At 44.2% G+C, this 26,900-nt stretch overlaps 1 protein-coding gene across 5 annotated transcripts; it reads right to left on the bottom strand.

Annotated features, from left to right (window-relative positions):
* Positions 1–1,456: 1,456 nt before the first annotated feature.
* On the bottom strand, positions 1,457–24,636 carry C8H19orf44 (chromosome 8 C19orf44 homolog). 5 transcript variants are annotated; one of them, XM_075611198.1, is made up of 11 exons: positions 24,383–24,634; positions 18,404–18,461; positions 16,129–16,244; positions 9,275–9,609; positions 7,918–8,209; positions 7,162–7,528; positions 6,615–6,685; positions 5,599–6,055; positions 4,789–4,878; positions 3,723–3,889; positions 1,457–1,824 (listed from the first exon to the last, which is right to left on the bottom strand). In XM_075611198.1, the coding sequence occupies exons 3-11, from the start codon at positions 16,234–16,236 to the stop codon at positions 1,747–1,749; spliced, it is 1,965 nt and encodes a 654-aa protein (XP_075467313.1). In that variant the 5' UTR covers positions 16,237–16,244; positions 18,404–18,461; positions 24,383–24,634; the 3' UTR covers positions 1,457–1,746. The 5 variants fall into 5 exon arrangements, with proteins under 5 accessions (XP_075467313.1, XP_075467317.1, XP_075467315.1 ...); XM_075611202.1 differs by lacking the exon at positions 18,404–18,461 and having other exon boundaries at positions 4,789–4,875; positions 7,162–7,525; positions 24,383–24,636; XM_075611200.1 differs by lacking the exon at positions 18,404–18,461 and having other exon boundaries at positions 7,162–7,525; positions 24,383–24,635.
* Positions 24,637–26,900: the final 2,264 nt, after the last annotated feature.

Below are 26,900 nucleotides of genomic sequence, written 5' to 3'. Positions count from 1 at the left end.
GTTGGGATAACCCGGACACATTCGGACAGAATCGGAGAGACTTGGAAGGCGCAAACCGGGCACTCGGTTTTCTCGGACGCAGAGAGCCAACGGACGCAGGGTTAGAAGCGGAAACATGTTAGGTGGACCCCCCCCCCCCACCCGGGAGCTTTATGTTGTCGGTCGGTTTGTCGGCCCCGTTTGTCCAGAATATACAGTACTTACATATGATGAATGGTTCTCAGTCAGTCAGAGGAGGAGTGTTTGCCTCCAATGTATACTATACTTGTAAGCCATGTATGAATTCAATAAAAAATTTAAGTTGAAAAAAAAAAGTGTAAAACCTCTCCAAAGCTTATGTTTACCGTGTCACTCGGCTCCATTTCACAGGTCACTGCTTTGTTTACGTTTGTCCTAGCAGGGTCTTCCCCATTTAATAAGGGGTAAATCGAAGCGACAAGCTTATTATCTTAACTGCATTATCAGTGTGAGAGGCAAGATGCATGTTTGACACAGTCAGCAATAGGAATTACAATCTTATATTTTTCACGGAGTGGTGTTGGCTTCTCTAGCAGAGAAAGGATTAAATTGCTAGTGTCTAAACGTGCCTGCACCAATGAAGGATTATATTGCGGACGTGACTGTCCACAGGCAGTCAGTTTTCAGCTTCAATAAAACAAAATGGGCTTTGTGCTGCGTGGAGTCGTACTGTTCATATAAACCTCTCGTCCTGTTTCTCCTCCTCCCCCAAATATGTTATTTATGTTACAAGAGAAGGATCCCATTATCCTTCCACGAGTGACACTGCATCGATCTGACAGCAGCTGACATCCCTCACAGGAGGCCTGACCGGTTAATAAGTAAAACCATTCATTAATAAATAAAATAGGCCAATTGATTGGGTTGGAAAGCAAGTCATTGAATGCAGCTGACACGTAAGTTAATTATTGCACAGCCCACCACTGGACTTGCATCAAACAAACATGTAATGCATTTATTGAAACATGTATAATCTACGTTTTGGTCCCACTTAGGACATTAACGTTGGATCATACATGGTTCAATAAATGTACCACATTCCTAATACAAGTTTAGTGGAGAGCCGTCCGATCTTTCCTTTTGATGAATCTATCCGAATCAATAAAGCAATGTGCACCTGTGACCAGTTAACAATTAGTGTCAGTGCTCCTTTATATTCTATATTGCTACTGTTGAGTAAGGTCATTAGGACAGGAGCTACACAGGCCTTTCTCATGTGACCTTGAAAATGTGCAGAATTAGGGTTACCAGTCATGCACTCTGCTGCAATGACTATGTCCCCTCTAACAGGAAAAGTGCAGCACCACCAAGCACACTGCTTCATTGGATACCAGGAGGGATAGTATACTGCAGGAGTTCAGTTATCACTGCAGTTTCCTTGCTAGCCCAAAAAGCACAATAACCCCCTGCATTACCACAGGTGGAGTCAAGTACAATAGAGCCACAAATATTTTGTTTAATAATATATATATTTTTAAATCGGGTACAAAAAATGAATACTTTAGCATGTTGTTGGACAGGAACTGAAAAAATAAGATACCAGTAATAAATAGTATGTTACTGCATTTAGTACATTACACTTAAATCCATGATAACTTAACAGCACTGCATTGCAAGCGTCTCTAAAATGGATAGGTCGGTACCATGCCGCACACAAAATGTTCTTATTTTGAGAAACAAAAGCAGTTTTCAACGACAATGTATTTTGCTGCTTTCTCCAGTCTCTTCTCAGTGCCAAGAATGATGTCCGCTGGTTCCTAGTGCTACCCCGTGATTGCGTTTCAGCGATTGGTGGTGTCTGATGTACTGCAAAGACCACGAAAAAAAAGACTATATATTATTAGGTAATGCAAGTGACTGAGGAAACGTCGTGTTAAAGAGCTCCTAAAAAATTCTTTAGTAATATTTTAAGAGAATGGAAAGCAGGGATACCCGCTATACCCATATTGACACACTGTTTCGTAGAGGGTCAGTGTACTAGGGGAAAACAGATATGAGCAGGCAGAGAGGCCCTGTCTGACAAATAGTGCCTAGGTGAGGAGAAGACAGGAAAGGCTCCAATTGCATTGCACTCTTACTCTGAATTATATAGTAAATATATGTTACAGTTCTTGGGTCATCAATGAACAGGTCATGTTTAAAATATTGCTATCATCTAGGTGGTCAGAAGCAAGGGTTAATATTCCTTATGGGTAATAGGACTGCCCTGTTTATCTGAACCACTGGGTATGCAGAACCCACAAGGAATATGAACCCTTGCCCCTCTGAACAACAGATTAGGACTAAAATATTAACATTACCTGTTCATTGATGACCCAAGGACTGTAACATATCTTACCTAAGCACCCTAGTGATGCATACACCTATTGGATCACTGTAGGGCTTATACATCACCTTCTAGGATTGTTAACCCCACGTAGACCTTCACTTTATACATATGACAGCCATCTACTATCTCCTTTCCTTTATTCCCATAGCAGAGGACACCTCATGTAGCCTTCTTCCCAAGGGGACAGAGACAATACCTTGGAGTTGTACTCCAGGAGTACTGGTAATATTTTGCCACTTCATGGCATTACCAACTGTACCGTTTCGGAGCACTATCATGACTGGATCTAATTCATACCAGTAATTCCTTATACTCTGCTGTGCCCCATTTGGCAGGCAGAATCAAAAGGTGTTTACACCAGGGTCGGTCTGGCATTAACACCCCCGATCCTAGTGCGGTTGACCAGACCGAGGTCTTCTTTATGTTATTTTCACTCCGTTTGTTTAAGCAATTTTGTCCCCTTATTCTTTTAATGAGCCCTATTAAAATTGTATAGATTTTTTTTAGTATACTCGGACTCTCTCAGTTCGTACTTTGAGGGACTCAGTTGTTTAGCCTCTAGCACACAGGGGCACCGTTCTTATTCATAACTCCTACTAGTGCCACCCTCACAAATCGCCCATTTAACTCTGTAGGTCTCTACCTCCACTTAATCCTTCTGCAACTCACTGAGGAGTATGAGTGCATGCAGTTGGGGCCTTTCCCGTTTTCTCCACAACTAGGAGATATTTGTCCGACAGGGCCCATCTCCCGGCTCAAAGAATTTTCTAACCGGCTGTATTAGGTAAAATGGAAAGGACTGTCGATTCCTCCTTCACAGCAAACACAGATGTGTATACACATGCAAAACAGAGCTAGCCTCATCATTCCTATTGCTTCCATATCGTGCTGTAACCGAGAAAATCGGAGTCTACGGCATTGATAACGCAGATTGTTACATATCACACCAGAGGAAAGAATGTGTGTGTGTGTGTGTGTGTGTGTGTGTGCGTGTGTATATAGATATATCTGTCTCTAGAGAAATATCTAGAGATCACACACACTTTTAAAAATCCTATGTACAATGCTGCGTACCGCACACTATACTGTAATTGTGAAGCGCTTTGAGTCCCATTGGGAGAAAAGAGCTATATGAAATAAAGTTCATATTTATTATTGAAACAAACCTGATGCCCAGCGTTTAAGCCTAAAGAACCTACTTGAAAGCTGAAGCCATTTGTGTTGGTACAGTATGAAAGTGGATTAATAAAAATCTAAGTGAAAGGAATTCTGGGAGATGCATACTCATTCTCTGATTACAGAACTACAACCCCCAGCATGCCCTGGTGAAGGGTCAGTGCTGAGCTGTCAAGGTCAAGCAGTGCTACGCATTCACCTCCTTTGTTTCCTCCAGTGTGGTGTAGTGATAATCCTCGCCCTCCAGTGACCTTACTGTAGAGAGGTGAAACTGCCTGGTCAGCTCCACGAAGCTCTGGGTCAGGAACAGCTGCTGCTTTAACATGTCGTTCAGGGCCAGGGCTGCCGGACTATATGTGGTCAGTGCTGCAGAGGGAGTGCGGTTTTAATATTAGTTTGTTGCCAGTCAGGGCTGTGACACCGACCAATCAGAACGCTTCTTTCATAAGCCCTCATATCATATTCCATTTGGTGCTGCGCGCACAAAATGCAAACATGGATGCCGTTAACCCTTTCATTGTCGGACAGGCCAGCAACGTCTCCCCATTTGTCAAAACATTTCTCTAGAATGCGACATTCACCCAAAGGGAAATGTAGGTTCTAATTTATAACTTAAAATAAAAAAAAAAAAAAACTTTGACTCCTAATCTAGAATGAATGGGGTTGGTGTTTATGCTATAAAGGGAGGGTGCTGGACCTGGATTTTCCACGAGCGATAGGGGACCTCAATGCATTGCAACAAGTGTTCATTTCAGAGGAAAGCCGCTCTTTCCCTGAAATAAGGTGCAATCCATAAAGATATAGGGGTTCTAGGCATCAAAGCCATTGAGACACAAAACCAGGGTATTTTCATCCTCCACCTATGTATCAAAACACTTTGCTCAATTATTCTTTCCCCCCCCACCCCACTCCGATCATGGAAAAACTGTTCTTCTGTGTGACGCAAGTCTGCCCACAAAACCCAGCAGTGCTACAAAACCCACGTGCCTGTGTTGGTACATAGACCCCCAAGTGAAACGACTGAGGCAGAAGGCACTCAGTATAGCGCAGGGAATGAAAAATTAGAAAGTAACGAATTTATTCTCGTTCTATTGGTACATAGACACCATTTCTACACATGTTTGGGCCCTTTTAACACCTTTGTCCCTCTTCTTATTTGCAGTAGGCAGTTATAAACGTGCACTGCTAAGCAGCTTTTGGCTGCAAAACAGGAGAATGGGGGGGGGGGGGGGTTGCCTCTAAACAAGCAGTTTGTGTTATCTTACCTTCTATCAGTTCAGGGCTCACCACATGATGGGCTATTGGCACTGGATCAACAAAGGCAGGTGCAAGAGAAGGCCCAAGGGTGCTGGCTGCTGCGTGACAGAGAAAGAAACATTCAAGCTTTATAGATGGAACACATGCACAGAATGGGCACTGTAGGAGCAGGGTTGCCATTGAATAAACACTCAAGGTCTTACAACTGCATGAGAGTCTTTTGCTGCGGTACGGCCGTTTAATTAATTTAATCAAATCTAATACAGGTTGTCTGCATGCTGGTCCCATAAACGTTCTCAAAAAGATTCAGGGCCCGAGTATGAACTGTGCACCTCCTTAGATCATTGCCATGACCTCTCCTAAAGTGCACAGTCCGCGTCACGAAGCGTATCAGGAAAGGACCCATGGGCAGCTGGGGGGAGAGAGGGGATAGGACACAAACTTTCACATCTATCAAGGGTTTTTTTACAAGGTGCAAAAGGGAAGCATATCGCAGAGAGAAGGTGGGAGCAGCTTGTTCGTCACAGAAAGGGTAGTGGATGAGCGGAATAGCCATCCAACAGTGGTGGTAGATGCGAATACAAGGCGGCAATTAAAAAATGCTTGTGGATAGACAAAAGGCTATTCTAAATATGAAAAAGCCAAGGAATGGGGTCTGACATTTTACAGCAGATGGGAAAACGGGCAGACTGTGTTGGCCAAATGGCTCTTATTGCAGTTACATTTTGTGTGTTACTTCTCAGTTAATGTTAATAACCATAAAAAAAAATAAAAAGGGAATTGGTCAACCAGAGAGCTTACCATCTAATCCCACTTACCGTGTGGCCAGTAGTAGGTAAATCCAGGTTCGCTGGTCTGCACAGCCATCTCTTTCATAGAGACTCTCTGTACCGTCTCAGCCCACCTTTCACCCCGTTGGGGTTTTTTGGGGCGCGAGTAGGAACGGATCGGGGAAGGGGTACACTCTGTGGAGGGTGCGCATTTAAGAGATGACCTCGAGCCTGATCTTGAACGGTGTTCAGTCTCCGAGGCTGTTGCTTCGGAGGAGTTTTCAAAGTCCTCGGAATAAGCAGTGTTATCCGCACTTTCCTCTTGCGTCGGCACAGAGATTTCTGTGCTCGCGTTCATTTCCGTCTGCACCTCGCTGGCTGTTTCCTCCTCTGTTAAAGAAGTCTTCCGTGTGAAAGGTTTTATATGCTTGGTGTGCGGGAGCGCTTTGCCCTGGGTGGGGGAGGGAGGATGGATTTCCTTCGGAGTCTTTATGGCAGCCGCCTCCTGAAAAACAAAAATCAAGGGGAATGTCAAAATACACATTTTCTTTTGGGGGGGGTAACAGTTTAAACCCTTCACCATCATTGGGGCCTACAACACAAATAAACCCCAAAGAAATGCATTGCTGGCCCCTCAGGCAGTGATGGGGTAATATCTTTGTTCATGGTTTCCATATAGTGTCCTATCCCTTCCTGCGTATACTATGCAAAGCAAATAATACAATTTGAGTACATTCACGTGTCTCCCGGCTTTTCCCCATTATCTCTTAGCATACAGTGCGTCCACTGCAGCCAGGGATTCTGGGTAATTACATGCAAATGAGCACTCACAGTGTGTGACTTTTTGCTTCTTAACGTGGATCCCTATAAGCTCATGCCTGCCGTTTTACACGGCTTATACTATAGAATTGGTCATTGTTGGGTTAATGGGAAGTGTTTTTATTGGTCTATATTTTGACTTAAGCTTGTGGAACGAAGGAAGAAGGTCTCAACATAAATTATTACTGCCCCACCCCACCCCACAAGGGCTTAATATCAGCCTCTCTGCCACTACCATAACTCACCTTTCCCCGCACTTCGCTGGTCTCTGTAGTGGGTGCCAATTCATCAAGGTTTAAGATATTCAATTTGAAATCTAGGGGGGAGACATCATGAATAACATTAGCGGACACAGATCCCACACCAGAGGCAGCTGCGGGAGGTCTATAAAGGGTCATGGAAAAGCGCTGTAAGAAAGGCTCTGTGTGATTGACAAACTGACACAAGGGTGACAATCACGCTCTGCATCTCCTACACTAGGGGTGGGCAACTCCAGTTCTCAAGGGCCACCAACAGGTCAGGTTGAGGATACCCCTGCTTCAGCACCAGTGGCTCAAGGGTCTACCCTGAAGTCCTATAAATTACTTCAAAGATACAATGTCATCCAGGTCATTAATCCCTAATAAATGCTACAAAACTACAAGGCATTCGTCTCCGTCGGGTTCACCTGTGTTATATCTCACATACGTGCACTGCTGGTTATGTTTGTAAGCAGTTTGACATGTGCAATCAGCGACAGACGCTCCGTTCAGCTGGGTCCAGAGGAGAAAACAGGCACACACACAAACTAACCATTGGAACTCGCGCTGCTCGGATCATCCGTCTCGGCCGTCCTAGAGAACAGCTCATCCAAGGATTTGAGGTCGCTCCTCTGGGACAGTGGCGTGCGGCTGCGTCTCCCCAGCCTAGCCCGGGGGGAAGTGTTGTTGGTCAGGGTGCTCCTCACGGACGGCGAGGGGGACCTAGACCCCAAGCGTGTTAAAGAACGTGTTCTGCCAGGGGACCTGGCTGTGCTCCGACTCGGCGGGGAGGGAGTCCTGGAATGGTAGCGGGAAGAGGGTCGGCGTAGGGAGCTGTACCCCAGGGCGGAGTGGCTTCTCTGCAGGTTTCGGCGTGGGGTCCCTTTGCTGGGTGGAGAAGGCGTCCTAGGTGGTTTCTTCTTTTGGGGCAAGAAAAGAAGGACTTTTTAATTTGACTGCAGTTACATTTCTGGAGCAATCCTCCATGCCTAGGAATCTTATTTTAATCCCATCTAACCCAGGAGTCCACTGGCATAGTACATAAGATTTCTTAAATCCAGTAACCTCTCCTAGGAACAGAATGTACTAAGAGCAGTGACATGTTTAAGGAGCGACAGATGCCCTTTTTACCCAAATCTGACAGCTATAAGAATTTTTCAATCATTTGTTAAAGTTAGTTTGTGAACATGGTGAGCGGAGGCTTGTAAGGGGTCTGATATCACCGTGTGCTGAACAAATTCCTTCTTGGTGAAGAGCAAGGTAAATATCGGAGTAAGAAAGAACTCTATAACCTGAACCTAGAGCTCACCGGCAGATTCCACCACCTGTCGCTGTCCTCAGACATCTCCACCGAGCTCCCAATCAGCTTAAGAATTTCCTCCTCCTCGCTCTCCAGTGTCACTCTCCTACGCTCGGTTGGTTTGCTCTGGCCAGCTCTTCCAACCTTTTGTATTTTGGCCTCCGAGTCCTTGACGTCTGCTTTCTTCCTCAGGAATCTGACACCCCTCCTGCTGCGATCGCTGCTGGATCTGGCGGAGAAAGGTCTTTCATCGGATGTTCTCAGGTCAGACTCGTTCTCAGAAGTGTCCATCTCCAGCCTCCTATGAAAATGGAAAAAAAAAATAATATATATATATATATATATATATATACAAATACAACTGTATGCTCATTTGCATGTCTTAGGCAGGTCTGCAACCCCGCCTTTCCCCATTATCACCCGGCATACAGCACTTCCACTGCAGCAAGGGATTCTGGGAAATGACATGCAAATGAGCACACAGTGTCACTTTTTGCCTCAAAAACCATTTTTAACATGGTTCCCTATAGGCTTAAGCTTGCTGCATGGTCACAGCTTTGAGCACAGCCAGGGTTAAGGTGCATACCCAGAAAACCTGTGTGCTCATTTGCATGTCATTTCCCAGAATCCCTTGCTGCAGTGGAAGTGCTGTATGCTGGGTGATGATGGGGAAAGGTGGGGTTGCAGACCTGCCTCAGACATGCAGATGAGCATAGTTATATTTGCATATTTGCTTTCCTGTGGAGGGTTTTTGTCACTTTTTTTACTCACCATAACTTAACTCAGTATTATATAAGGTTACCACAAAAATAGAAAAAACACACGACTCCTAGAGAATCCCAAATACTCCGACAGGAACATAATAGAACCGCCCAGGTATCATATGGACCAAAATGGGCACAAAAATTCTACATGAAGTAATATTTTGCAGGAAAAAAAAATCTTTAGGATAGCATCATTCAGAATGGCCGGTCAAAAATGTGTGCAAATTAATTGTTTTCTATTTTTTGCTAAGTCGAGTGCTTGTTTTGGGATTCTCCTTTTTGTATTTGACTATTTGTTACCATATTTGTTTGAATTTCAAATTTTTTTTTTTTAACAATTATTTTTCAGAAGCAAGAATGCAGCCACCTCTGGGGCGGAAACACAAAGGCAACTTTTGGTAGCTTTGGCTTTATGGCATATTCCAAAGATATAGCTGCAAAAAGGCAGAAGTAGATAAATGTAGATACCTCACGGAGTTGTCACGATGAGAATCTAGTGGACCCAAATACAGAATCTTAATCACTTAGTTAGCAGATCACTGCTTTGCAATGCATTGCCGGCCCCTCTTGCAGCGAAGGAGTCAACCACGGAACCTCCATACCTGTGCCCGTATCTATTCTCGATTTCTGCCAGCTTTCTCAGAGCCGCGCTGGTCGGCACCTTTGGCCGGGCAGCAGGGTTGACGCGGGCAGCTGGTCCCATCACATTTGCTGTGGCTGCACCACTCCTCAGACTCTCTGGTTTCTGCTCACTGCTTTGCTTGTTCTTCAGGAACCTGCTCTGCGTGAACGCTGCCTGCCGTGGGCTCTCAGTCCCTTTGTGTCGCTCTGTTGCTTGGTCCTCGACTGAGAAGTCGCTGCGGTCGCTCAGACTGGGGGCCGACGGCTGCGAGAGTTTTAATGCGCTTGTCTTCTTGTTGAGAGCATTCATGTACTCCTAAGGAGACAGAGAGAGTCTGTGCTTATATGGAATGCTTAACTCCACTGGAGGTAGAAGGTCCACATCTTTCAGAGCTTAGAAATGTATTTTATTCTTGTGACCCTACCAAAAATGAACAGGCTGTAATTAAAAGAATCAATACGTATGTATACACACTGTAAAAAATTATGTTGGCGATATTAAAAATTTCCTATTAGCTTTCAGTATGTATTTTTATAAATGTCCATTTGTTTCTCTTTAAGGCACTTTAAAGTCTCAGTTGAGATTTGCCATTTAATATATAAAACAAATAAATATAAAAAAATTCGACTTGGGGAACAGAGACACAAAAACAGCATCGTCTTGTGCCATTCAATAATTACATCTAACAACTCTCACTGTCCTCCCCCATCAGCCTCGAACACCCTTCAAATACTCATAAACAAACGCAGACTCTACATTAGATGGCAGATGTTCCACACCCAAAAAGAATAGTGAAGATCTGGTTACATTGAGCAATATTTTGTTTGAAGAGGCGTTTGTGATCTAGAACAGTATAGGCAGAACTTAAAATGATTATGGAATGCAGTAGGTTCGTTTTCTGGTGGTAGAATATACAGCTACATATAGTTACATAGGAGATGAGGTTGAAAAAAATAAATTAAAGACGAACATGTCCATCCAGTTCAAACCCATGTTAGATAACAGATATGCATCTTATATTTGTATTTACAGTGTATTCATCCAGAGGAAGGCAAACAAAAAACCCTAGTGAAACATCATCCAATGAGGTCTCATAAGTATGGTTGCCACATTTAAGTTTTTATAATACAGGATGACAAAATCCAGTGTGAAATTATGACGTCATAATGAGCGATGAATGATTTGCGAATGCTTGGAGCTGAGTGGTATCTCCCGCTGATCGCTATATGCTTTGGTTTTTATCACTTCTGCTCTTGGCTGGGCGGGGAAGGTCGCGCACTGAGTAACACCTATAGGGGTGGGTGTCGTGGTATTGGGAGATGACGAGGCAGTGTCCCAACTTTATTATTTTAATAATTTTATAATTTAATTAAGCGGCATCTACTGGAAAATGTAACTATTACAGTAGAAATCTGATAAGTTTTTATGACTAATTTCATTACAGTAATTTTAACTTCAGGCATTTCACATCAAGACGCTAAATTACGGGACTATTATGCTTCCCGACAGATCTTTCCGGGGCAACGGAACAAGTCAATGAAATAAGGACACACACACACACACACACATACATACATACATTCTGGCAACCCTACTCATAAGGGAAAAATAAATTCCTTCCTGACACTGTCCTCATTAGCATGTCATTACCCACAATGCCTGGCTGCAGTGGAAGCGTTGTAAGTAAAGAGATAATGGTGAAAAGCAGGGTTGCAGACATGTCAGACATGTGCTCACAAGTGATATTTTTATTTCCTGACTCCAATAATGTCAATCAGATTTCTCCCTGGATCAACATCCTTCCCATGTTTACTTATTTGGTATATCCCTGTATAACTTTCCTTTCTAAAAAGATGTCCAACTTTTTTTTTCTGAAGATATCTACCGTATTTCCACGATTCTAAAGACACACCCTTGATGTAATAAAAAAAAAAAATTGGGGGGGAAAACCCACTATATTAAATGTGCAGAACTTTTTTTTTAACTAGCAGATAATAGCATACATTTATCTATACTAGACACAGACAGAATGGGGAGATGGAAACAGACACAGATGGTGAGAGAGAGAGAGAGACAGTATCGGATGAGCGGAGGGAGAGAATGGAGGGAAGGGAAGGGGGGAGAGAAGGGAAGGGGGGAGAGAAGGGAAGGGGGCAGAGAAGGGAAGGGGGCAGAGAGGGAGATAATGGAGGGAAGGGGGAGAGAGGGAGAGAATGGAGGGAAGGGGGGAGAGAGGGAGAGAATGGAGGGAAGGGGAGGGAGAGAATGGAGGGAAGGGGGAGAGAGGGAGAGAATGGAGGGAAGGGGGAAGGGAGAGAATGGAGGGAAGGGGGAAGGGAGAGAATGGAGGGAAGGGGGAAGGGAGAGAATGGAGGGAAGGGGGAAGGGAGAGAATGGAGGGAAGGGGGAAGGGAGAGAATGGAGGGACACACAGACAAACACACAGCTCCTCTGCACCTCTTGCAGTTCACACAGCGATTCGACAGGGGGGGGGGGTCACACAGACACACACAGAGGCAGAGAGACACACAGAGGCAGAGAGACACACAGAGGACCACATAAGCAAAAAAGGAGACTTTGCTCTCTATACCAACCTCAAGGCCATTAATACACAAGTTAAACAGTGGCCCCTGTACCGAACCTCGAGGTACTTCACTTAAAACTTTAGCCTAACCTGAGAAGGTTCCATTTATGACAACTTTCTATTGTCTACCCACCAACTAGTTTTCAATCTAGGTGAAAATGTTTTTAGTGAGACCAAGTTCCTTAATTTTGTATACACCAACCTCGTGTGGCACTGTATCAAAAGCCTTTACAAAATCTAAGTAGACCACATCAACTGCATTACCCGGCTCTAAAGTTCTACCTACTGTAGCTCCTCAAATAAACTAATAAGGTTAGTTTGGCACATCCTATCTTTCAAAAAGCCATGCCGACTATTCCTAATAATAATAATATTATCCATTAGGTATTCCTGAATATTATCCTGTACCAAACCTTCAAGTAGCTTCTGCACTATTGATTACGTGCATCCAACACAGGGATGGCCTTCGGGCAGTTGAAAGAACCATAATAAAGGACACATTGATTTTAGAAGAACAAAGAAATTTCATAATAGACAGCATCGATTTTATTTTGACACATAATGCCTTTTGGTTTAATGGTGTTTATTACCTTCAGTTGTGCGGAACCGCAATGGGGACCAGGTTTGCGCCCAGTTACGCAAAATTTTTTTGGCAGACTGGGAGGAAGCCAATATTTGGTCTACTCACACTTTCAGCGCAAACCTGGTCTCCTGGCACAGGTATATAGATGACGTACTTTTAATTTGGAAGGGGGGAGACTGAATTAATACATTTTATTAAACACATTAATGTTAACAATGTGAATTTAGAGTTCACATCTGAACATAGCCGAGTGAACATTAACTTCCTGGATCTGACAATTTACATTGACAACTCAGAGATTAAAACAAAAACTTTTTTAAAACCGACGGACGCCAATAATTATTTAATGACATCAAGCTGCCACCATCCGAAGTGGCTTCACAATATACCATATGGACAATTTCGGAGAGTGAAAAGGAACTGTACAGATGCTAGTGTATTCAGAGATCAAGCACACATATTAAAAGGGAGATTCTTAGACAGAGGGTACAAACCTGAACTAATAGAATCAGCTGTAGACAAAACTAATTCACTATCTCGCAGTGACCTATTGATAACAAAAGTGAAGGATAGGAATGCTGATTTTAAAACTCCCTTTATCACTACCTATAACTCAGATGCCACAAGGATACAACAAATTATTAAACGCCACTGGCATGTGGTACAGAAAGATCCAGTCCTTAAAGATCACATCCCTAATGCCCCGAGAGTGATTTTTAGGAAAGCACCATGTATAAAATCTAAACTGGCCCCTAGTGTTTTTAGAAAAAAGGCAGCACCTAAGACTCAGAGTTGGCTGCCTCCACCAATAGGCTTTTTCGGGTGCTTCAGCTGTAAAGCATGCAAACAGGTATCAAAGGGGGGAAAAACGGAGTTTACCTCTAATGTTACCAAAGAAACCTTCAAAATTAAACAGACGCTTAATTGTCGCACAGACTATATCGTATATTTGTTGACATGCCCATGTGGACTCCAGTACGTGGGCCGCACCTCAAGACCTTTGAGGGTCCGGGTGCTGGAACACATGGGAAACATAAAAAAACAGATCATGACACAGCGTATCAAAACATTTCAGCCTGTTCCATGAAGGCAACCCAGGAGTCTTGTCCTATAAAGGGATAGAAAAAGTAGACAACCACTGGAGAGGTGGGGATAGGCTACGTAAGCTATGCCAAAGAGAGACGTATTGGATTTACAAATTAAAAACTCTAACCCCCAGGGGTCTCAACATAGACATAGACCTGGGGGCTTTTATGTAGCCTTTCCACACCTCTCTTTTTAATGTATAGCACCACTCTTCATATAGTATAGTAATACTCATTTTATTTATTTATTTTACCAGTTATTCCTATTACAAATTCGAGGATTATAAAATGACGATTAAACTACAAATTGTACTGTACTTATCAAAGTTGTATTTGTTCTTTTTTATAGATTCACCCATCGAGGCCCACAGTGCGTAACTCACTTTCATGGACTTCATAAATGTGGAACATGTTGGAAAACTTTACCACTTTATATATTACTTTTATTATATTTTTTTTTTTTCACTACTTTTTCCCCCACTATTTTTCATACTAAGTGTAGATTTTATCTTTGTACACAGTGATTTTAACATTAGTATTATATACTTTTTAACCAAAAATGCCAGTAGACATTGTATATCATTAACAGATTAATAATCATTATCCCCCCCCTTTTTTATAAAATATGATTGAGACATCACAATCATATTTCGTTAGGTCATATGACCACGCACTAATTTGATATTTCATAGGCTATTTTTATTACCACTGAGGGCATCAATAATCCCCTATAAACACACCATGGGCTTATATTCCCATTAGATTCATGCCCATATACACTACGAAGTGAACCTTTTTCATGTGTTCATACACCAAGGATAATATCACTACTAACTGCTTTAAAGACTATGGAACAATCAGCGTTATACACTAGGACACCAGCGCGAGGCGCATGCGCCAAGAATCTAAAGCAATATGAGAAACGGGAGGGCGTCACTTGAAGAGATCACGGGTGACGCACGAGGAACTCCCCTCGAGATGTGCGCGCACTCATGAAGAGGAAGACGCTCCGTCACGCTGAGACGAGCTTCCATCAACAAGATGAATGGAGGGATTACTCCAGAGCAAGGCGCATGCGCAGATCACACAAGGGAATACGAGCCTTGAACAGGGAGGATGCCACTCAAACTCCTCACAAGATGCGTGCGCATCTATCAAGATGGCGGCACTCCGTCGCGCGAAGATGAGGTCTCCAGCACCAGGGAAATAGAGTGATTCGTCGGAGGATATAAATAACGGCCAGCACTCAGTCATTTAACACACTTTGAGCCTGAGGAAGCCCTGTATAGGGTGAAACGCGTTGCTCTGCATCCAGGACAGTCGGCAGCTATTACAGAGGAGAGAGAGGTGACGTGGTATCCCCCAATCCCGACGCGGAGATCAGGGACTTTTTACCACATACCACTTATTGACTCCCCTTGCTGCTTGTAACAGTTGTTTTTAGTCTCCACTTTATTGTATTTTATTGTTTTGTTTTTATTGCTTTTTCCTCCATTAAAGTATACCCTTTCCATAGACCTCAGTGTCCCATAGTATATATACACCTTCCACACCTGTACATAGAAGGTTCTCACCACAAGATTCAGAAGCCACAAAGAAACTCTTACAAGTGTGTACTCACACTGGCCCGTGTGAGTATTTGGTTTTATTTATCCTTCCGAACCCCCGCTTTTCACCTTAATCACTAGGTGACACCCAGATATTTTTCCTGTTCTTACCTGCAATCCCTAATTAGAGGGACAACAAGATACCGCTATAGGAAAACACTCACATTAGGCCGTGTCAGTGAGATATTATTAATATTTATGTGTGATAACATATTATTCACGGTCTTCCCCTACATTACAGTCAGTATTTATATGTGCATATCTAACAGCATTTTCATTTCCATGAGAGGAAAACCAATGTGAATGTGCCACGCATCCAACGGAGAACACCTGAAAGACAGCGAGGAATAAAGACAAGAAGAAGGAGCTGCATCCCAAAGGAAGATCCAGCAGTTAAAGAAACCTTGATGTGATAGAACTCACACAAGGCCGTGTGAGTTATCCTTTCACTTATACATTTTTTATGTACGCTCATTACCCTAGAAGTTTACTTCATAGACTGAAGGCTCAATAGAGGTGTTTGACATCACATTTGATCTTCAGCGGAAGGAAATACACTTTTGAACCACCTTCCCTCACACTGTGCTCCCCCATCTCTCCCTGTGTTCTGCACTATTGATGTCAGGCTTACAAGTCTCTAATTTCCTGATTGTGATCTACCTCACTTTTTAAATATAGGCGCCATGTCTGCTTTATGCCAATCATGTGGTACTGAGGCTGTGGAAATGGAGTCCGTGAATATTAAATAGAATGGTTTAGCGATTACAGAACTTGGCTCCTTGAGAACCCTTGGGTGCATACCATCAGCGCCAGATGCTTTATTTACCTTAATTTTATGAAGCCATCTAATATTTTTGTGCAAAGTATTTCAAACAACGATGAGTAAAACACATTGTGGGGGTAAAATCAGCCATTTCTGTTATTACTTAGCATCTAACCCATCTGTATGATGTGTCCAGCTGAATGCTACAGTACCTTGAGTTCATCCGTAGAATCTTTGGGTTTTATTGCAATTCTCTGACCCAAAAGCTGAGCCTGAGCCCGGGCCAGCGCTGAGCTTCTCACCCCCCCTCGCCTCATCATGGTCAGTGCTGCATAAGAAACAAAAGCACAGTTAAAGATGTAGCCCTCATTAATACTGAAGAAATAGAACATATAACACTGATTCGATGCAGGTAGCGATACCTTTCAGTGGACCAACATTAGAGTTCTTAATAGATGACATTATAGTGTGCAGGGCTTTCTTCTTAAAGTATACTGCGAGGTTTCCAAGGCGCTGAATAATATAATTTCATCTATGAAGAACTCTCAATGTTGGCATACCTTTTAGAGGACCAACCTTAATCTGCTTTTCTCCAGGACAATATACAGCTACCTGAACTTAACTCCACTGTCACAAACGGCACACCTGTGAGCACACAAGATACAGATATATAGAGATATATATCAAGGGTTAATACCCTCACAACTACCTAGCTGATCCAATTTTCACCTAGGCAATGTCCCTCAAATGAGTAATATCTACCAGTCACAATATAGATCTTTACTTACCATTTACTACGTACGGCATACCTGCAAGCACGTAACTAGTATATGTGACAAGGGTTAATAAAGACAGCTATCTAACTGGTCCAATCTTCATCTACGTAAGGTACCACAAATGAATATCTCCCCTTAATCATCACGTACATACATACTTCACTGCCAAACAATTTCTTCAAAGTGCAAGTCTCCTCTAAGACAGAGATGCAAAGTAGAGTTCTACTCACAAGTTCATAATGAAGTTCTCCATTTAATGTGACAGCCAAGAACAGTGGAAAGATAAAGTTTCAGATCCATATGGACCTGTCATCAGTCTTTGCACTGTTCTTGACTGTCACATTAAATGGAGAACTTCATTATGAACTTGTGAGTAGAGCTCTAGTTTGTATCCCTGTCTTAGAGGAGACTGGCACTTTGAAGAAATTGTTTGTCTGTGTTGTGTTGGCTGCACAAATAGGATTCTCCTCGCCTGAAACCGTTTCCCTGCACTTTGGAATTTTACTTCACAGCCACCACCAAAGCATTATCAAATATTAATTTGCAGTGTCTTTGGTCCCTGTTTACTAAAGAAAATATGCACACAAAATCTGTTGTAGCAAAATGTGTCCCAAAATGTTAAAATTACTCTACAAAGCGTGCAAAGTCCTAATCAGAGCCCAAATATTTACTTATTAGATTTTAAATGTAATATACAAAAACAGTTCAGTGCTTAGATTACAGAAAAAGATTACAAGAGCATACAGTATAAAATGCAGAGTTTCTTTAAAATAAAAAGGATAAACAAAACAGAAATCCTATCTGCTTGCTCCAAGAGGTCATTAATTCAAATATCTTGTTGACATCAGACACTCCTCTGTTAAATTCTAATTTCATGTCGTAAATACATGCCTTATATTCTAGGCTCCCTGCATTGAAAACATTATAAACCGACCTTTCGGGGTGTACCCTAACACCACTCCCCCTTTTTCTTAACTTAATTTGTACAATATTTAGACAAATGCCATCTTCACCGTTGCATCTGTATACAGGCATACCCCGCTTTAAGTACACTCACTTTAAGTACACTCGCGAGTAAGTACATATCGCCCAATAGGCAAACGGCAGCTCACGCATGCGCCTGTTATAACGTCCTGAACAGCAATACCAGCTCCCTACCTGTACCGAAGCTGTGCGCAAGCAGGGAGACTATAGAGCCTGTTACAAATGCGTTATTTACATCAGTTATGCATGTAAATGACAATATCAGTACAGTACATGCATCGATAAGTGGGAAAAGGTAGTGCTTCACTTTAAGTACATTTTCGCTTTAAATACATGCTACGGTCCCATTGCGTACGTTAATGCGGGGTATGCCTATACTTAATATGCGCGTCTGGATACAACATTTGATAACCTAACTTCTACTTTTGCATCAGAAACAGAGATAACATAGATACCCTGTTATTCTTGGTATCATTTGATTCGGGTAATCGCAACTGTCACAAATATCTATTTGTCATTCTTGTGAATCTCTGTCAGACCCAGGATTTCATATTTAGAAACTTTACACAAACCTTTGGGCTCTCATATTGGCCACACACCCCTGGTATTCCACATAACACCCAAAGAATGCCTTTCAAGGTATTTTTAAAAGGTTTTCATTTATTCCCCGTCAGGGAAGAATTGCGACGCCATTTCAATCCCCCAATTTACAAAACCAGACACCAACCTCAGATATTCTTATCCCTAGATCTTCACATAAAACTAGGCATGGTCAGTGGTTCGACCTGCAATAAAAACAATTCATGTATTACTAAGGCAACCTACAGCTAAAATTAACCTCTGATGTGCCAGATTGATTAAAATACTTAATACCTCATGATATTATCGTGACACCCATAATTCTGTAGCAACGTTTCGGCCCAGTAAGTTTACGGCACACAATACTACTATCCAATAAATTATTAGAGATTTCCTAAGATTTTTATTTTTCTACTCCATGTTCACTCGCCATAGCCAGGTAATGGAACCTGAGATGCAGCTTTTTTTGTTGAATTACTAATTGTTTTTCCCTTGGAGTACTTTGTGTCAGGGAATCCTAATGTTGTTTACTTTTATGTCTTAGCGCCTATTCCCATCTTGTATCATGTATTACTGCTGTGGTGCGCAATGTACATGGATGGCGTTATACAAAGATATACATGCATAATGATGACCTCCAATTTTTTTGAGCCTGCCATAAATTACATCTTAATGGAAAGTTCTAAAGTCAAAGACTAAGATGCAATTCAAGTACATTAGGGCTGATACAAGAGGGAGGCTGCCTTCCACATACTTACTTTCAAAAGTGAGAATAAATACCGTCACAATGAATGTGTTCCTATTGTATTGTATGTCTTTATTTATATAGCACCATTAATGTACGTAGCGCTTCACAGTAGTAATACATGTGGTAATGACCTCTGTCTTTGGCAGCATGGAGGTCGTCAGTTATTTTAGTGAGGACTGTTTCCGTGGAGTGAGCAGTGCGGAAGCCAGATTGTAGAGGGTCTAGGAGAGAATAGGTGTTGAGAAAATGGAGCAAGCGAGAGAATACAAGACGTTCAAGGAGTTTAGAGGCAAAAGGCAGGAGGGAGACAGGTCGATAGTTAGAAAGACAGGTAGAGTCAAGCTTGCTGTTTTTGAGTAATGGTATGACTGTTGCATATTTGAAGGAGGATGGAAAGGTTCCAGAGCAGAGGGAGGAGTGAAAAATGTGTGTGAGCGTAGGGATTATAGTAGGAGCAAGAGGTTTTAGGAGATGGGAGGGAATGGGGTCAAGAGGGAAAGTGGTAGAGGGAGAAGAGGCGATCAACAGCGACACATCCTCCTCTGAGACAGTGGAAAAAGAGTCAAGGAAGGCAGGAGGAGAGTTAGGAAGAGGAGTAGGATGGTAGGAAGAAAAAGAGGTGATGTTCTGCCGTATGGATTCCACTTTTACCTTAAAATAGTCAGCAAAGTCCTGAGCGGAGATGGAGGAAGGAGAGGCAGCTGAGGGTGGTTTGAGTAGAGTATCAAAGACAGAGAACAGTCGGCGTAGGTTAGACTTGTGCATGTTGATTAGAGAAGAAAAGTAGGCTTGTTTAGCTTGCGAGAGGGCAGAGTTGAAACAGGATAGCATAAATTTGTAGTGAAGGAAGTCTGCGAGAGTATGAGATTTCCACCAAAGAAGTTCAGAGGAACGAGTGGAGGAACGCAGCATGCGCATGTGGGGATTTAGCCAGGGTCTAGGGTTAGAAGGGCGAGTGCGGCAGAGAGAAAGCGGGGCATGTAGATCAGGAGAGGAGGACAAGGCAGAGTTGTAGTTCCTAACCAGGTTGTCAGGGTCTGTAGCAGAGCTGAGAGAGGAGAGGGAGGAGCATAAAGTGGACTCAAAGTCAGGTAAGTGAATAGAGCGCAGGTTTCTGCAGAACCGTGGGGTAGATGGAGGTGGAGAAGCGAGATAGAGAGAATTAGATGAGGTGATGGTCAGAGAGAGGAAAAGGGGGAAATGGAGAAATCAGAGAGAGAGAAGTTTTTAGAGAAAACCATGTCTAAGTAGTGGCCATCCTTGTGGGTGCTGGCTGCAGTCCACTGTTGAAGGCCAAAAGAAGAGGTTAGAGAAAGAAAGCGGGAGGCCCAAGTGAGAGAGGGGTCATCAATGTGGCAATTGAAGTCCCCAAGGAGAAGAACAGGGGAGTCTGAGGAGAGGAAGAAAGAGAGCCAGGATTCAAAGTGAGAGAGAAAGGCAGAAGGGGGATGAGTAGAGGTAGGTGGGCGATAGATAACCGCCACATGGACAGGGAGAGGAGAGAAGATCTGGACAGTGTGAGCCTCAAAAGGAGGGAAAAGCAAGAGATGGAGGAATAGGAAGGGTTCGGTAACGACAGATAGAGGAGAGCAGGAGCCCCACGCCTCCACCCCTGCCATTAGTTTGCGGAGTGTGGGAGAAGGAAAGGCCACCATAAGAGAGGGCAGCTTCCAGAGCACAGTCAGACTGAGTGAGCCAGATCTCAGTTTTAGCTAAGAGAAGCAGAGAGGGAGAGAGAAAGAAGTCATGCACAGAGAGGAACTTGTTAGGAAGGGAGCGAGCATTCCAAAGGGCACGGGAGAAAGGGAGAGAGGAGGGAGGGTGGCAGGGGATGGGTATGAGGTTTGAGGGGTTGACACCAGAGGGAGTAGAGTTTGCAATTGGCAGACGAGGACGAGCAGATGTAGGAATAGGGCAGGGACCAGGATTGGGAGAGATATCCCCAGAAGCAAGGAGGAGAAGCATGGAAAGAAAGAGGATGTGTGAGGATGATTTGTAGGGGTGTTTTTTAGTGCAGGGGATATAGCTGTGTGGTGTCAGAGGGCGCAGGTAAGAAAGGAGTTCATGTGAACAGAGAAGTGATGAAGGAAGGAGAGATGGAGATATATGAATAGAGTTAGAGACATAATGAGGCTGGTTAAAAGAAGTGCATAATTTGAGAAGAAGTGAAGTCTAATTAGTGAGTGAAACTTCCCATTGAGTGTATTACTGCTGTGAAGCACGACGTACATTAATGGCGCAATATAAATACATACATACAGTGACAATTTCATTAATCAGTAACCCTATTATACATGATTTGCTCTGCACATGTATGCATGTCTTTATTTATATAGCAACATTAATGTACATAGCGCTTCACAGCAGTAATACACGTGACAATCATAAATAACAAATAATGCAAATAACACATAAAAGGGAAGACGTGCTTCAGACATAAAAGTAACATTTAGGAACAGGAGTCCCTGCTCCGAAGAGCTTACAATCTAATTGGTTGGAAGAACGTACAGACACAGTAGGAGGGCATTCTTGTAAGTGTGTCTGCAAAGGGCCAAGGTTTATGTATGAGGTGTATATTATCAGCCATGGAGCTATTCATATGCTTCCTTAAGGCCTGGGCCATGCTCCCTGCTGGCGTGCTGAGACGCAGGGAAAGCGGGTGCTTTCCCTGGCCTTGCGGTTGCTTACCGCACGCGCTGTCAGCGGGCCGTCAGGGGGCGGGCCAGTGACGTCACGGAGCTGGTTCACCCTCATTGGGCGAACCGCTCACGTGACCGGCCTGTCGCGCCGGCAAGCGGGGGAATTTTAAATTCCCCTAAGGCCCAGGCCATGGTTAGTGCTTGCTTGCTTAAGCGTGCTCTCGCTTGCTGATGCTTGCCACTGAGCCCCTACAGTCGCAATTAGAGCAGCTTTAGTAGGGGCTCACCTGCGTTTCCGCACGCTTGCGGAAGCGCAGGTCTTAGGGGAATTTAAAATTCCCCCGCTTGCCGGCGCGACAGGCCTGTCACGTGAGCGGTTCGCCCAATGAGGGCGAACCAGCTCCGTGACGTCACTGGCCCGCCCCCGGCCAGTGACGCGCCCGCCCCCGGCCCGCCCCCTGACGGCTGCTGAGAGCGCGTGCGGTAAGCAACCGCAAGGCCAGGGAAAGCACCCGCTTTCCCTGAGCCTCAGCACGCAAGCAGGGAGCATGGACTCAGCCTAAGACCTGCACTTCCGCACGCTTGCGGAAGCGCAGGTGAGCTCCTACTAAAGCCGCTCTAATTGCGACTGTAGGGGCTCAGTGCTGAGCGGGAGCGCGCGTTAGCGCGCTTCCGCCAGCAAGCAAGGAACATGGCCGAGGCCTTAAGCAGGTGCGTTTTAAGGTGGGTCTTAAAGGTGGATAGAGAACGTGCTAGTCGGATATTGAAGGGTAGGGCATTCCAGAGGTGTGGGGCAGTCAGTGAGAAGGGTTTAAGGTGGGAGAGGGCTTTAGATACAAAGAGGGTAGAGAGAAGACATCCTTGAGCAGAACACAAGAGTCGGGATGGTGCATAGCGAGAAATAAAGGCTGAGATGTAAGGAGGGGCAGAAGAGTGTTAGGCCGTGATTATAGTAGTTTTGGTGACATGAGCGACGGCACGCCACCAAAACAAATACCTGTATTTCGTTGTGTTGTTTATAGTTAGCGTGACCGCGACCAGGCGGAGGCACGACGGGGGCGGCAGAATCCAGGAGAGAAAAAATGAATTTGTCTCTCCATGCGATGGCTGCGTGACGGCAGCGTCACAGCCAATAATAAAGGCGAACCGCTCACGTGATGTCACGGGCCATGCATCCGCCTCCCCTGTCACCTGCATACAGTGCAGGATTCACGCGCACGCACTGCGAGAGCGATATCGCACGCACGCCCTGCAGCCTCCCACTATAATCTCAGCCTAAAGCTTTAGGCTGCGGCCCCAGTGTGTCCTACAGCGCACGGCTCGGCGTGTCCTACAGCGCACGGCTCGGCGTGTCCTACAGCGCACGGCTCGGCGTGTCCTACAGCGCACGGCTCGGCGTGTCCTACAGCGCACGGCTCGGCGTGTCCTACAGCGCACGGCTCGGCGTGTCCTACAGCGCACGGCTCGGCGTGTTCTACAGCGCACGGCTCGGCGTGTTCTACAGCGCACGGCTCGGCGTGTTCTACAGCGCACGGCTCGGCGTGTTCTACAGCGCACGGCTCCGCGTGTTCTACAGCGCACGGCTCGGCGTGTTCTACAGCGCACGGCTCGGCGTGTTATACAGCTCACGGCTCGGCGTGTTATACAGCGCACGGCTCGCCGTGCACTGTGCGTACAAGTACCGCCCCTCAATGGGGCTGGGCCCAGTACATACCTTCGCGCGCATTTGGCTGCCGCACTGTACTACCATTCTTTCAAAAGACAAGCAAATTGTGTTTACAACTTGCAACGGAGGCGTGGCCACGCCCCTGCCGGCGGTTCAGCTAATGAGGGCAAACCAGCCGTGTGAGGTCATGGCCACGCCCCCCCATCGCAATCTTTGACTCTCCCCACAGATCGCAGTGATGCACTGTACACGCGCTGCCACCCCCCCGCCGGGCACGCGTGCTACAGTGCACACTGGGACCGCAGACTTAGGCTGCGCTTATAGTGCCGGCGACGTAGTTGCAAAACAAATGCATTGCCGCCGTTGCGTGCGCTTATAGTAAGCGCAATGCGATGGAGCGACAGATTGGTCGCGATCGCTGGAAGTCATCTCTATTTGATTTTCCAGCGACCGTCGCTTCGCCGGCACTATACGCGTAGCCTAAGGCTGAGTCCCCGGTGATCACGACGGCCCGCTCCACACACCACAGCAAAGCCCCATTTGGGACAGGCCCCAGTGGCTTTGTGTGTGTGCACAAAGTACTGTGACACGTGTTCTGGCAAGGAAGACAAGGATTGTGGTCACGTGGCAGCAGACAGCCGATGGCAGGGCAGATATGCCCCGCCCCCACAGACCACCAATCGTGGCTGTAGTCGCTGCACGTGCAGCCGGGAGGACAGGGGCCGTAGCCTTAGGCTACACATATAGTGCCGGCGATGGCGAGGTTGTGGTTGCTGGAAAAATCAAATTGAGATGACATCCAGCGATCGCAACCAAGCCGTCACGCTTACTATAAGCGCATGCGACAGCGGCAATACATTTGTTTTGACGCAACGTCGCATCGCCGGCACTATAACCGCAGCCTTACAAGTTAGGAGAATTGAGTGTGCGATAAGGGATTTGATAGGGAGCCAGGAGAGGGATTTCAGAAGGGGAGACACTAAAAGACAGATTTAGAAGCGTAGAGTGATTCTAGCAGCACATGAAGCTGCTTCCCCTGCACCAGGGCAGCTTCCCCACACCCAGCCTTCCTACCTTCGTTATTTCTCCTGCTCCAGTAAATCACAGACCGGTTATAAGCCAAGACAATTGAGTATTAGGCCTCTTTTCATCCCCTCGGACGTCATTTCTCCAGTTACCAACGCAACAGCACAGCAACTCGCCGCCTCCACATTGGGCAGCAGCTATGCCTACTTCACCAAAGACAGCCACCTGCGTTTCAAGCCTCGTTTCTCGTTGTGACGTCAGAGGGTTACCGGGACTGCAGAGACAAGCGTGAAACGCGTACGCGTTGGCATTCCGTCTCCAAGCAACAAGCCGCCGAAGATGAGACGCTATTGGTCAGGGCCTCGCAGCCAATCATTGAAAAGGGCGGGAAGCTGCTATGTTCCAGGTTACAAAGCTGAGGAAAGGTGGCAATGTGCTCCCTCATGTCAATACCAGTGTCACTGTCACTGCTCTCACTGACCTTTCTCCCCTCACCTGCCCCGGCCCAGCCCAACATCTATTTAAAGAGCAGTTTTTAGATGGAGGTAACAATAGGCGGATATATATATATAATGTTAATGTATTAATATATAAATATATATATATTAATATTAATGAGTGTATGTATATTAATGAATATATAAATAAGTGGTTGGTCTACTGTGGAATGTGCTTAGTAGATGCATGAACCAAAGCTTGACAGCCATTTTGCCACCATTTTGTCATTATATATATTTATATGTATAGGAAAAGCTTTCCCCTCACCAGACATTCATATCTAACATACAACTCCCAAGGCATTTAACAAATAACCTGTGTTATATCTATTTACTAGTATATTTGTAAACTTGTCTATAAACACTTAACACATGCAACCAGAGCAGGGATAACAATGTGTCTGATATAAGCATGTATTCAAGATCCTCGTTATGCTTCACGTGCAGTTAGCGGGTCATTACAATGCCAGATGCTTTAATTAGCTGCAGTTTCCGAGCAAGGCAACCGAGTGCCCTGCTTTCACACATTGAAAGTAACAGGCATAGCTGCCCTTAATTACGAGCACGACCCAAAAACACTGCATTAAAGAGACATTAATAATACTATTTCAAATCATGTATAAATTATCGTGAATAAGCCCCTGACTGTAAACTAGTAAGTATTTTGAATTATTCTGTGAAAGTATTAGGTAAGACAGCCATAAAATATAAGGGAAGTTTTTATTTTTAAATAAAATAACAAAGGACTTCAACCACTGAATAATAATTTTATATATATCTATATAATATAAGCGTTAGATACCTTTGAGAGTGGTCGGACGGGGCCATTCTAGGATAGCCTTGAGTTTATCTGGATCCATCGAAAAGCCAAAATCAGAAATGATGTAACCTAAGAATGCCATTTTCAACCTGTGCTAAATTTAGACAACAGATAATTGACCCCATATTTATACTTACTTATTGATCCAGAGGAAGGCAAACAAAAAACCCCATTAAGGGGAAAAATAAATTCCTTCCTGACTCCAAGAATTGGCAATCGGATTAATCCCTGGATCAACATTCTTCCCATGGTTACTTATTTGGTATATTCCTGAATACCTTTCCTTTCTAAAAAGATGTCCAACCTTTTTTTGAACAAATATATTGTATCTGCCATCACAGTCTCCATGAGTAATGAATTCCACATTTTAACTGACTTTACTGTAAATAACCCTTTCCTTTGTTGCTGGTGAAATCTCCTTTCCTCCAACCTCAAGGGATGCCCCTGAGTCCTTTGTACTGCCCTTGGGATGAATAGTTAATTTGAAAGCTCCTTGTACTGTCCTGAATATTTTTGTATATAGTTATCATATCCCCTCTTAGACGCCTCTTTTCTAATGCAAATAAATCTAATTTAGCTAGCCTCTCCTCATAAGATAGATTGTACACCCCCTTTATTAATTTGGTGGCTCTTCTCTGCACTCTCTCTAGTTCCATAATGTCTTTTCTTAGGATTGGTGCCCAAAATTGTACTCCATATTCAAGGTGTGTTCTTACTAATGCTTTGTAAAGGGGCATAATTATGTTTACTTCCCTTCCATTTAATGCAAGATAAGTTCTTGTTTGCCTTTGTAGCTACTGCATGTCTTTGGGCACTATTGCAAAGCCTGCTGTCTACAAGCACCCCTAAATCCTTCTCCATCAAGGATTCTACCAATTTATCCCCATTTAATGTTTTTAAAACCAGAGACAGAACATAAAACACAGACAAAGCTCAGTTTTTAGCACATCCAGTGAGACTCATACACGGTACAGTGCCTAAATATATATGTATAAATATCTAATAAGTAAAATGGTCTTTTAGTTTGACATTTTTGGTCAAAATTGTTGTAAGCCCCTGAGCCAATGCCAAGGCAGACCACATATCAGGGGTCCCTAACGCTAATATAAATTCTTAATAACCTGTGTAATAACAGGAAGAATGATTTATAGTAAATCTGTCAATATTAGTTGCAAAGTTCTGAGTCTGACTGAAGCTTTTATTAACCTGTACATTACCAGGAAAAGCACTCTGTATTAGAGATGTCACA

Source organism: Ascaphus truei, chromosome 8 (assembly GCF_040206685.1).
Source record: "Ascaphus truei isolate aAscTru1 chromosome 8, aAscTru1.hap1, whole genome shotgun sequence".
Classification (NCBI taxonomy): domain Eukaryota; kingdom Metazoa; phylum Chordata; class Amphibia; order Anura; family Ascaphidae; genus Ascaphus; species Ascaphus truei.
This window is presented reverse-complemented; position numbering and strand designations above follow the sequence as displayed.